General features: G+C 36.2%; 1 protein-coding gene across 2 annotated transcripts; it reads right to left on the bottom strand.

Moving 5' to 3' along the window:
- Nucleotides 1-249: 249 nt before the first annotated feature.
- LOC112503991 lies at nt 250-4493 on the bottom strand. Of its 2 annotated transcripts, none has more exons than XM_025108711.1 (3): nt 4153-4493; nt 3805-4040; nt 250-1550 (listed from the first exon to the last, which is right to left on the bottom strand). In XM_025108711.1, the coding sequence occupies exon 3, from the start codon at nt 1353-1355 to the stop codon at nt 441-443; it is 915 nt and encodes a 304-aa protein (XP_024964479.1). In that variant the 5' UTR covers nt 1356-1550; nt 3805-4040; nt 4153-4493; the 3' UTR covers nt 250-440. The 2 variants fall into 2 exon arrangements, with proteins under 2 accessions (XP_024964479.1, XP_024963964.1); XM_025108196.1 differs by having other exon boundaries at nt 3805-3997.
- Between the last annotated feature and the right edge of the window lie 7183 nt (nt 4494-11676).

Genomic DNA, 11676 nt, shown 5'->3' with positions numbered 1-11676 from the left:
CCGAAGTCACCGCAATTGAACCTCCGTGGCCACAAGGGGATTTTTATTCCTCCTTGAATTTGAACCTGGACCTCCTGGTACTTTTGACCTTTGGAACCAAGTTCAAACCAATCAGGCACCACCCTTGTGGTTTGATGGTGTCATTTTCTTATCATAACATTTATGTTTAGAGAATTAAAGGAAAACATAATTGGATGAATGTAACTCTTCACATAACAAAAAGGAAAAAAGAAGTTGAACAGTAGAAGTGAAGGCAGCCATAAAGTGCACAAAATGTTGGCAAACCACCAAAAAAGATCACTCAATTCTTTGTATACAAGTAACATTCCATACAATTTTGTCATCAAAAAAGGAGACTTCCCAACAACAGCTAAACAAGTAAAAAAGACTGAATTCTACTACAATCATCTAGCCAGGACTTATCAAATGGAGAGAAACTATCAAGCTTGGGTTCCCGTCATCGCTTTCATCTGAATGTGATTCGAATCAGTAGCAGACACAGACGAGGTCGGCAAAGCCTCATAAGTACCAAATCTCCGAACCCCGACAATTTTAGCAGTCACGGCATATGTTACGATAAGGATGAGAAGAACGAACAACACGTAAACCACAAAGACAAGGTCTAGTATAGCAGTGGCCCTCAACTTAGAGTCTTCCAGATCACACTTGGTTGAACCCTCAACACCACTCACAACATCCAGCAGCTTGTGGCAACCATCAGGTATAAAAGCATCCACGTAAAGAGAAAGGCCAGTTTGAAGGGACCACAGTCCCTGGAGACATATCGACGCCCCAAGGCCAACATCAGCAACAAATAGTCTTGGGTGGCAAGCAAGTATGATACAGAGTGCAGCAGATAGCGCTGAAATGGAGGCAGAGACGGAATCACACTTTGCCTCGAGGTCAGAGATTTGAAGGGAAGCTGAGGATGAAGAAACGGAATATTGAAGGAAAAAGAGTGCGGATGCAGTGCCAAAGAATAAATCGGGTGGGAAGGGGAGGTAAGGGGTGATTTCAGAGATGAGGAGAGCCACGGAAAGGATTAGAAAGAGGAAGACGACACCAGCAGATTGGAGGGAAGTGAAGTGGTGAACAGGGGAGCGGCCCTTCACGAGGGGATCGGAGTCGAAAGAGATTGAGGTTTGGTGGGCAAAGGCAATAAGGAGACATAGGATGATGAGGTAGAGCTGAAGGTGTCTGGTGATTGGTTGGTAATGCCATGTGAATGGATGGTAGGGTTTTGTGAAGTAATCTCGAGGGGACCTGAGATGATTCTTGGTGGTGCAGATGAGGTGATACAGTCCCAGTGACACCAACGCTGAGGACGTGAATACATGATAAATCAGTCCTGACATTTTTGTATATTGTTTACCCCTTTGTTTTTCCGTTCACCACAAGATACAAGGAGATAACACTTTTCAGCGATCCTCAAAGACACGGAGTGGATAGTCAAAAGTTCTGATAAGTTCGATTCAGGTGGTGGGAATTTTCTCAAGGGGCATTTCCATTATTGCCAAATTGGAATATTATCGCCATACATAAGCCTGAACCTGCAAGTAAGAAGTTCTTTAGTTTGTTTATACTGAAAACCCCCAATCAACAGTCCAATATTGCTACTCAACAAACAAAAAGCCTCTCATAATTATGCTAACTTAAGAATAGAAGTGTTCATCCTTATCTAATTTTTCTTTATTCCCCACCCTTTATTTTATGGCTCGGCTTCTTTTCATCTCTCAAGTAAATAAACCGACAATATCAAATGCCGATAACATGCTAAAGTGAAAATTGTAAACTATAAGTCTATAACTACTACGGTTAAATCCTAAGATGAGATTATTCATGACTCTTGTTTAAATTCCAGATCAATGAACAATGTCTAATCATATAGCTTCCACACAAAGCAAACAAAGACACGTTGCATTCTCCAAAATGAAAAATGTTTATAAACATTAAAACACAAGAAAAGATTAGCAAAAGATATTAGTAGTAAATGGTAATAGTTATTTTCTAAAAAGAGTAAAAGGGAAACCTACGTGTACAATTAAAAAACCCCTTCTTGATCATCAAAAATGGATCCAGTTAAAATCTTATTTTGTTTTGAAATTGGAAGACCAAATATACCAGTTGACTCAGAAAAGGTTCACATTGAGCTGATGATATCAGGCATGGTTCTTGTGAAGTGAAATATGAACTATGTATATAGGTCAGTTTCTATCAATTCCATCTCTGAAAGCTGGCATCAAGCATTCTGGGTGGTGCTTGGATTGTAGTAATACATCATAGATGTTCAAATCCCATCCCCTTCCCTTCCCTTCCCTTCCCTTCCCTTCCGTCAAAAAAAATATCTCGGAAGCTAATAATAGCCAACAAGCAGCAAGAAGAAATGAAATTGAGGTTGTCTTGCACCACTGTGTAGCTTCTAGATTGACCAACAAGAGAGTGTGCATAATAGAAGAATGCATGTTAGAGTGTATGTATGTTAGTATGCAAGTATTTCTTACATACATATATGTGCTACATATACATAGTAAACTCCTCAAGATACATACAAACATACAATATACATAGACACACATGTATATTATCTATGCATAAATAAATTGGGTATGTTTTGGGATACAGATACATATTAACAAACATGATATAGATGCATGTGCTGTCTGCGCACTAGAAATGGACCGTTAATTATCAGACATCCATACATACACCCATACATATGTCATATTTGTAATATGTAGTTGCAAGATCGGTTGGTGCATCCTATTTCTCTCTAACTTGGTTTATGTATGTACACAAGTGATACATACACATAAATTTGTATGTATATACATACATGTAGAATGTCCATGACCCAACTTAAGAAAATTAGTTCCAATTTCCAATGTAATGGTGATGCTGCCAAAAAGGTTATGAAAGGTCCAATTACCCACTCGCCCATAGCTTAAAAATGTCTGGGACAGATTTGTTCCTAGAGGCTAGAATATTCAATCGAGGTGGCCATTTGAGTCGTCAACAATTGGGATACAGCAGTCAAACAGAATAACTGCATGACACAAACATTCTCTCCAACAACTATGACTTTGAATTAGTAGAGTGAGAAATGAGCTTTCAATAGAAGACATTAGTTAGACCCACTGAGGACACATGAGGAGTGCAGTCCATGAGCTATGAGTACAAGTAATAGCAGAGGGATGCTAATAAAGGTTTGCAACAAGGATCCAAAAACTTAAAAAGATAATAGCAGAACTGGTCGCATTTACATATTACGACAACAAGTCACCAGGCTACATGGTGGAAACTAATCTTGGTGTTCATGTTATAGTGCTAATAGTCTTGACAAGACCCACAGAGGCGATCCAAAAATGTTTTTATAGTGGGACAAATTTATCTTTCCATATTCAAGAATTGAAAGCTTCAAAAATCAAGAATATTCCAAAATGCTAATCAAAAAGATTGTAAACAAACTACAAATCAAAGAGATTGTAAACAAAACGATATTCCAAATCGAAATTGCTTAATATCTATCTACTTAATATCAAGATCAAACAAACGAACAATTTAGGGCTTAGATGAACAATTCCCAGATTAACATAAAACTAAAAACGAGAAGTGTGTAATATAATTAGTCAGTTATTCTGTAAAAATCCCAAATGTGAAATGTGTATAAATGACAAATCCCAGAATAACAGAAAGCTTTCAAATGAACAATTCATGCTCAAATGATCAAATAAATCAACCGAAATTCATGAATCATGCTGTACATAATAGAGAACTAAAGAATGAAGACTAAAATTATTTTGGTACCTTAAATCACGTCAAGAAGTCGAGAAATAACTATGGGTCTGTGTGCTGTGGTTGCTGTCACGCAGTGAGGAGTCCGAGCAGATGAAGGTTTCAGCAGGCAGCGGCTCAGGTCCGTGTCGTGGAGGTGGAGCGATCGAGCGGAGTTAGGGTTCCGTGGAGCGATTGAGCGATTTGACCAAAAATGACTACCAATCTAGAAAATAAAAAAGGGTGTGTAACTAAATTGATCAGATCGGCTGCAAATCAAAGAAAATCATAGATCCGATTGTAAATGTCAGAGCAAGAGTCAAATCCAAGAATAGGTAAAGAGAAGAGAAAGAAGTGAAGATGAGAGCAGCCTGTGAGTACCTCAGGTGTGAAAAAAGAGCTTGGTAGAGACCAATCTGCTAGCGTTGAACAGAATCCCCGCCGCCGTGAATCAGATCTCGGAATTTGTCACAGGTACTATTTCGATAAGAATTGAAATCAACCGTAGATTCGAATACGGAGAAGGGAAATGCAGAGATTTTGAGGTTTTCGGGAGGGCAAGAATTTGAATTGAAAGATAGTAGAGTATTGTTTTTGGAGGGCCGGTGGTTCCGTCGACGTTAATGGCGTCTTTGGGCTTTTGCAAAGGCCGTCGGCGACATTACCAAGAATTCCTGCCATGCCCCTAAATTTTATAAAACCATCGTACCATGCCCTAAACACCTCAATTTTTTATCGAGTAATTCTACAAAAGAAAAAACGATTCGAGTTTGATTGAGTTGAGTTTTAGTTAAATAAGAATCGAGTTCGTGTGAAAGAGAATTGTAACGGATTTATTTTTATTAAAATCTCTTATTGGTTAAACTCGGATAATTTCTTATCAAGTATAATGGAACCTTTTTTTCTCGATGGTTTAGAAACATGGTATCAGAATCAGAATCTATTACTGTAGTGACTCGAAACTTTTAGACAATCTACATTGGTCTAGTTCTCTCACCGTCTTGCCCTAATGCACAGAGGTGTAGTTAGTAGGGGGCATGGCAGTGCTCAGCCCCCGCCAACTGTTGGTCAAATGCTTTGTACAATATAAAGGCAATCTTCTATTAATAAACAACCTCAAATAATGGTTGGTTCTTAGTGTTTAGAGTAATCAATTATAAAAATATGTATATAGTTATGTAAACAAATTTATAGAAAATGAAGAAATTCTTATACAAATTTATAACATGAACATAAAACCAACAAGAAGAATCATATGCAGGGCCGGCCCTGGCTATAGGCCCAGGGCAGCATAAAGCCCAAAGACATCAAAATTTCAAAGCCCAATATATATATATATATATATATATATATATATAAAAGTTCAGTTTTTATTTGGGCCTAAAAGTATTACCTTTACCTTGCGTCCAGTACACGATCCATCATCCTCCCTCACGCTCACTCCCTCAGCCTCGCTCACTCACGGAACTCACGAGTCACGACAGAATAGAAACCGATTTAGTTCACGATTCACGAATCGCTATCGGCCTTGACAGTTGACACAATCGGGCAATCGGCTCTTGCGACTACTGCCTGCCGTCTGCCATTCCTCTCCATTTGCTCAAGCTTTAAAATTTTTACTTTTTAGGGATGTTTAGAAGCTTTTTTGAAGCGAGTTAGTATAGGACAATGACTTAAGATTGATGCTTATGTTTTCTTCTCCTTTATCAATTTGTCCATGTTGCTTAATCGTTCCACTTTCTTGGCAATTTCACAACATGAACCACGAATGGTGATGTATTTTATATTTTGTTACACGGGGTTTTGGTTTATGTCCCCCCCCCCCCTGTTGCATCATATTTGTTATATTTAAAATAAATCGGAGTGGGGATGAGCCGCCTAGATTGACTAGGTTCCAAACCCTTTCAAATAGTTTATTTTGGTTTTTATTTACACATAATAGGGGAATTTTTTTGACTTTCCGCCATGGGCATCCAAAATCTCATGATCGACCCTGATCATATGAATTGATAAATCTTACTTGAATTTGTTGATTCTTCATAAAACCAAAACGGAGTGACCTTCCATGGTAGCAGTGTCCTAAGACAAAAAATTCGTTGGTGGAACTAGCATCTACTTAGAGGATACAACAAATGAATTCAAGTTTGTACTTGAATCTAGTTTATTAAACAATGTTTAGTGATGGAATTTTGAGCGAAAATATGAGAGAAACTAGAGAGAATTTGTGTTCTTTATGCCCAAAAACGATCCCACACTTGTATATGTATGTATCTTCAACCGACGTAATGCCAGGCTCAAACAAAGAGTTGTGCAACCTGGCGTGCGAGTTAGGTCGCGAGTGTACTCCAAAAAGTCACACGGCGAGTGCGCGGCTCAACCCGTGGAAATACCCGTGTAAGTCAATGTTTCCGAACCTAAAAACTCCAATGAGTTAGGTGATAGAACACACAACTTTGGTTGGTGGGTTATTCTTGTAAGCATTTGTGAAAACAACAAATCTCATTATTAGAGCAAGAGACCTCAAGAGGCCCAAGGTTCATATCGTTTAATATATGTGTACCAATGAGAGCCCACCATGAATACCCACAAACAGCAGCCGATTCCTTAATTGATTCATTTAATGCTCAAAGTCATGCCTTGAAAAAAAATAAGGTTACTTTGTATGTAATTGTTAGCACAACTTGTTTCTTAAAAATCTTATAAAGTTTCCATTGCTTCTTTTTGTCTTTTGTTTCAATCTTTGCAAGGCCTCGACTGTTTTAAAAAAATTCCAAAGAATTTCTTAACCTTTCTGATTTTGGGATCGAGAGCACAACAAATTGTAAATGCCAAGAAAAAAAATTGACACACTCTTGCCATTTTTTTTATCAAGTTTTGATTTATATGCCTTGACAAGCTTCTTGGGTACATTAATTGAGTTTTTCACTGTTATGTTTTTCATTGAACATCATAATATTTTTACTGGTTTTTACGGGTTTGTGTTATCTTTGTGCATATTGATTATTTGTTAAGTTTGTGGCACCATGAGAATTGAGTATTCTAAAATAGTGAATTGTGGTTGAGTTTTAGTTGTCCTACATTGGTGAAGAGTTGAAAATTTTAAACAAAGTGAGGTGTATAAAAAAAAAGTGAATTGAATGCCTTTGTGTCAATTCATGGGTTTGCCTCACAGAGTTGTCTTATTTCGGATGACCCTCTTTGAAATCTATAACCATGGTTGGGATCAAAACTAACCAAATGAAAAAATTATAGTGCAAAACCTAGAGGTATTGAGTATTCTCAAATGGTGAATTGTGGTTAAGTTTTAGTTGCCCCATATTGGTTGACAGTTGAAAGAATTGAACAAAGTGGTGTGTATAAGAAAAGGTGGATCGGATGTCTTGCTCTCAACTCATGAGATTTGCCACGTAGGGTTGTCTTATTTTGAATGACCCTCTTTCAAATCTATAACCAAAATCTATAACCATAGTTGGAATCGAAATCAACCAAATAGTAAAAATTATAATGCAAAATTAAAAGTGAAACCAAGGATGATGACTTGCAACATGAGATTTGAGTGTTCTTCGAATCTTGAAATAAGGTTGTTTTTCATAATCTCACATTGATGAAGATGATAGTTCAGAAGAAAATGGTGGATGTATAAAAGTATGAATGGTGCTTTGAAATCTATAACAATGGTTGAAATCAAAACCAACCAATTGGTAAAATTATAGTGCAAAACATAATTAAAATATCATGCAAAACACAAAGTTAAAAACAAACTATTCATTTCATAAAATATCAATCATCTTAAAATAAGGTTGAGTTTCATCATCCAACATTAGAATCATTTGCGGGTCCGGACCGGGCCTCACTTGTTTTTTTGTCCAACGGGTTAATATTGTAAACTCAAGCCCGTTTTTCGAGCTTGACAACTTGTCATTACCCGACCTATGAACGGGTCGGGTTTGCTCACGGGTTAACGGGCCTAAAAAGTGTAACTCTTAATTAACAAATGTGGAACCAAAAAGTAAAGCAAAAACAACGTTGCAATTAAAACTTTAAGCAACTACTGACTCTATCCATTGTTGATCGATTAGGACTTTTGGCATAAGAATGCTAACAAAAATAATGTAGAGCCTTTTGGGTTCTCAAGAAAAACAAAGAGTCCCTACTCTAATCCAATAACTTTAATAATTTAATTTTAAAATATACTAATATAATATTAATTAATGGTAAAAAAATATTAATTACAAAACATAAACGGGCCAGGCAGATCTGTCCATATTTATTTTTACATTGCTCATGTTTTTGGCCTTTAATTTTAACAAACAAACCTGGCCCCGTCCATTTTCATCATAATGGTTGTCCAAACCCGTATTTCTAATGGGTTGGATGGGCCGGGTCTAATGGGTCGTCCCGCCCATGAACAGCTCTATCCCACATTGGTAGAAAGATGATAGTTTGAAAGAAGATGAAGGTTATATGAAAGAGTGATGGATGTTTTAAAATTTATAACTATGGTTGGAATCAAAACCAACCAAATAGTAAAATTATAGTGCAAAACACACTCTAGTATATATTGCAAAACACAAAGTTAAAAAAACAAATCTAAATATAAGAGTAAAAAACCACAACATTGATGTTGCACCCTAATAATTGATTAATCTTCATTTCTTGAATTGTGGTCGAGTTTTGTTTATCCCACATTGACGGATAGATGAAAGATTGATAATTTGAATAATATGCATATGAAAAGAGGTTGAGATGTCGTTGTGACAACCCATGAGGTTGACTCCTTTTAACCAATCATCTAAACTCGTGTTATTTGCTCATTTTGACTCATCCTTCGAACTCATGGAAGTGGTTCATTTTGGCCAACCCTCTTAATAAGTTAATCCATATAAAAAAATTAATTAAACAAATAAATTAATTGAATATATATATATATATATATATATATATAATAGAAAAAGAATTAAGGGTATTGTGAGATTTGAGTATTCATAATTATTCTATTTGTATTGGATTTGATTTCCACATTGGTGGAAATATGATAAAGTGGAATGATGTGATTATATGGGTTTGGTTTTTTTGCCCACTATCTAAACGGAATATATTAGTTATCCTACTTTGCATTTCATTACAAGTAAATTAACAAATTGCGTTTCATCTTAGGGGCCGTTTACTAAACACTTACTTAGTAAGTGTTTACCGGATAAATTTCCTCTTCGGATGAATATGAGAAGAGCCAAGAATCTTACCGGGTAAGAGCGATGAGAAAGATGGAGAGTCTTACCCGGTAAATGAGGATGACGATTCTTACCTAGGTAAGCGCTTACCCAGTAAATTGTTACATTCGATATGTTTTGATATACTAAAATCTTACGCATCAAAATAAATTATAGTGTCGACTCCTATTGATAAACGCTTACCGGGTAAGCAATTGGGTAAACGACCCCTTAATTTTGTTACATGGTTTTTAAAGAAACAAAATTTGTCACCGTGCAACATGTGATGCCAAATACTAGTGATTATAAATTTTGCATAGAGGCTTTCTTAGAAATAATCTCCCAATTACCAAAAAATCACTATATATTTTCCTTTTGAAACTGATTTGAGCCTAACCACTTACCCTGTCTTGAACACCATACCTAAATTACCAAAAAATGCGTACGTAGTTCTCCTTTCAGAACAATTGAAAACGGAATGAAGCATGTAGTTGAGTAGTATACACAAGCGTAGCTTGTGGGTTGATAGAATTCCATTAAAAAAACATAACTCTGGGTTCGTAGAAAAAGCAGAAGAGAAAAAGAAAGATGCATGAAAATCATGATAATATCCATATACATTAATTTGTATAGTTGGTCTTGTCAAAATAAGTCGAGATCCGTTGGAAATTGTCAAAAGAAACTTATGTGCACAAAAACAATTTCTTGATACCGGATAAATATTCAAACTCCAATCCCTACCTTCGCCTTAATCTTACCTGAAGTTCCTCGATTTTATGAAAAAATTTAGACTTGAGAATTGTTTCAAACGCGTTAAGAATGCATTTCATCTTTCTCGATTAGATAGGTGTCGAACGTATACACATTCCTAAAGGTACTTGAGTGATTTGAGCGAAAACGTGAACTTCCATCCATGTAGGTCCTTGTTCCCCTCCCTTAGTGGCTACACTAATGTTGTGAATTCCTATTAGGTGTGCTTTTCTGTGATATGTTTGGTTTGGTGTTGTGTCAGTTTGACATTTCGATGAAATAAGTGTTTCTACTGTCTTTTTCAATCTGAACACATGGTAACAAGTTGTATTGTACATGGGGGAGACTAAGGGGGTGGTTGGTTAGAGGTATTAAGCAGTAATCAATATGAATGAAAAAAAAAAAAAAAAAACTGTTTGGTTTTCTATAATATAATGGGCTCATTCATCCAGAAGCCCAAAATTTCATTTATAGTTACACTTGGGGGAATGAAAATTCATTTTCATTTCCATTCCTCATCATTAATCAAACAGACCCTAAGTATTAGATTTTAATCGAATGATTTTCGACCAACAAAAGTTTATTGCGGTTAATTGGTTTTTAATCCAATGTTTTGATTAGTTTATTTAGTTGTATATATGGACGAAAGTTATGAATTTCGATTTGAACCGAATTGGTTGATGACTACGGTCCTAGTGAGAATAGTTATAGACGTAGGATGAGAAAACATTTGTTTTATCTGACTGCTTCTTGTTGAATATTAATATCCTATGAAAAGTAGGTACGAGTTTGTTTTAGAAAGGTTTTTCACTTCGATAGAAAATTAAAGTAACTTTACACAAATACTCACCATCACTGAAATCCAAGACTGACATTATCTTTGTTAGCTGTCATTTATGCGTCTCCTTATTCCTTTTAATCTATTTTAATTAAAAAAATCGTTGACGAGTACATGTTAGTCTGTTAGCCCCCTGAGATCGACCTGTATGCTACACTTTTCGTATGCTTGCGGTTATAAAATATAAATATTAAAACACTAACTTCAAAAAAAACGTTGTGGTCTTGCCGTGACTCCTAAGGCTTCAGGGTTGGCATCACCATCACGCTATGTCTCACACTATTTAGAACCTTGATTTAATGTGCAATTTCGTTTTGGGTGATCATCTTTTCAATTACATATCGTTAATTAGATGTGACGATATGCTTCATTTGTTCCAAAACAAAGATGCAATTTTCTTTTATCATTGTTATTCTACAATAAAGTACGACTACGACCGAGCCATCCCCATCTAAAAACTCCTAGCTCGGTCCCTGTAGATGGAGGGAGTGTTTTATGGGATTGGATTGAATCTATTTTTTTTTTTTAAATTATAAAAAATCTGTTGAATATGTTCAGTATCGAACGTAAAAGTCAAAGAATCAAGATTAGTTGTATCGGTGATCCAATCATGCAACCACCAAACCTCTTAAGCCCCACTTGATAGCATGAGGGACACTAGATTGCAAGCTTTCATTCTCACGTAGAACTCTATTGGATGAGAGATGTAAATGATTAAGAGAACCATAAGGGTGGTGCTTGATTGATTTGAGCTTGGCTTCAAAGGTTAAAAGTAGCAGGAGGTTGCAGGTTCAGATCTAAGGAGGAATAAAAATTCCCTTGTGGCCACGGAGGTTCAAATACGGTGACTCCGGGATATCTGCAAAGCAGGTGGTCGCCCTGGGATTAGTCGGCTTGTATAGCGGATTGGATATCCAGGTTAATAAAAAAAATGATTAAGGGTTTGAACTTAATAATTTTTTAGTTTGATTCGATCCCGAATACAAAATAAAAATTGTGTAATTATACGAGTCGAATTTCATAACATCAATTTTCAACTCGACTTGTTCGGAAACTGAATTAAACCTTTCGAGTTGAGCCAAACAATTTGAGCTTATACTTAAAATG

This window comes from Cynara cardunculus (genome assembly GCF_001531365.2).
Source record: "Cynara cardunculus var. scolymus isolate 2C chromosome LG 1, CcrdV1, whole genome shotgun sequence".
Lineage (NCBI taxonomy): Eukaryota > Viridiplantae > Streptophyta > Magnoliopsida > Asterales > Asteraceae > Cynara > Cynara cardunculus.
This window is presented reverse-complemented; position numbering and strand designations above follow the sequence as displayed.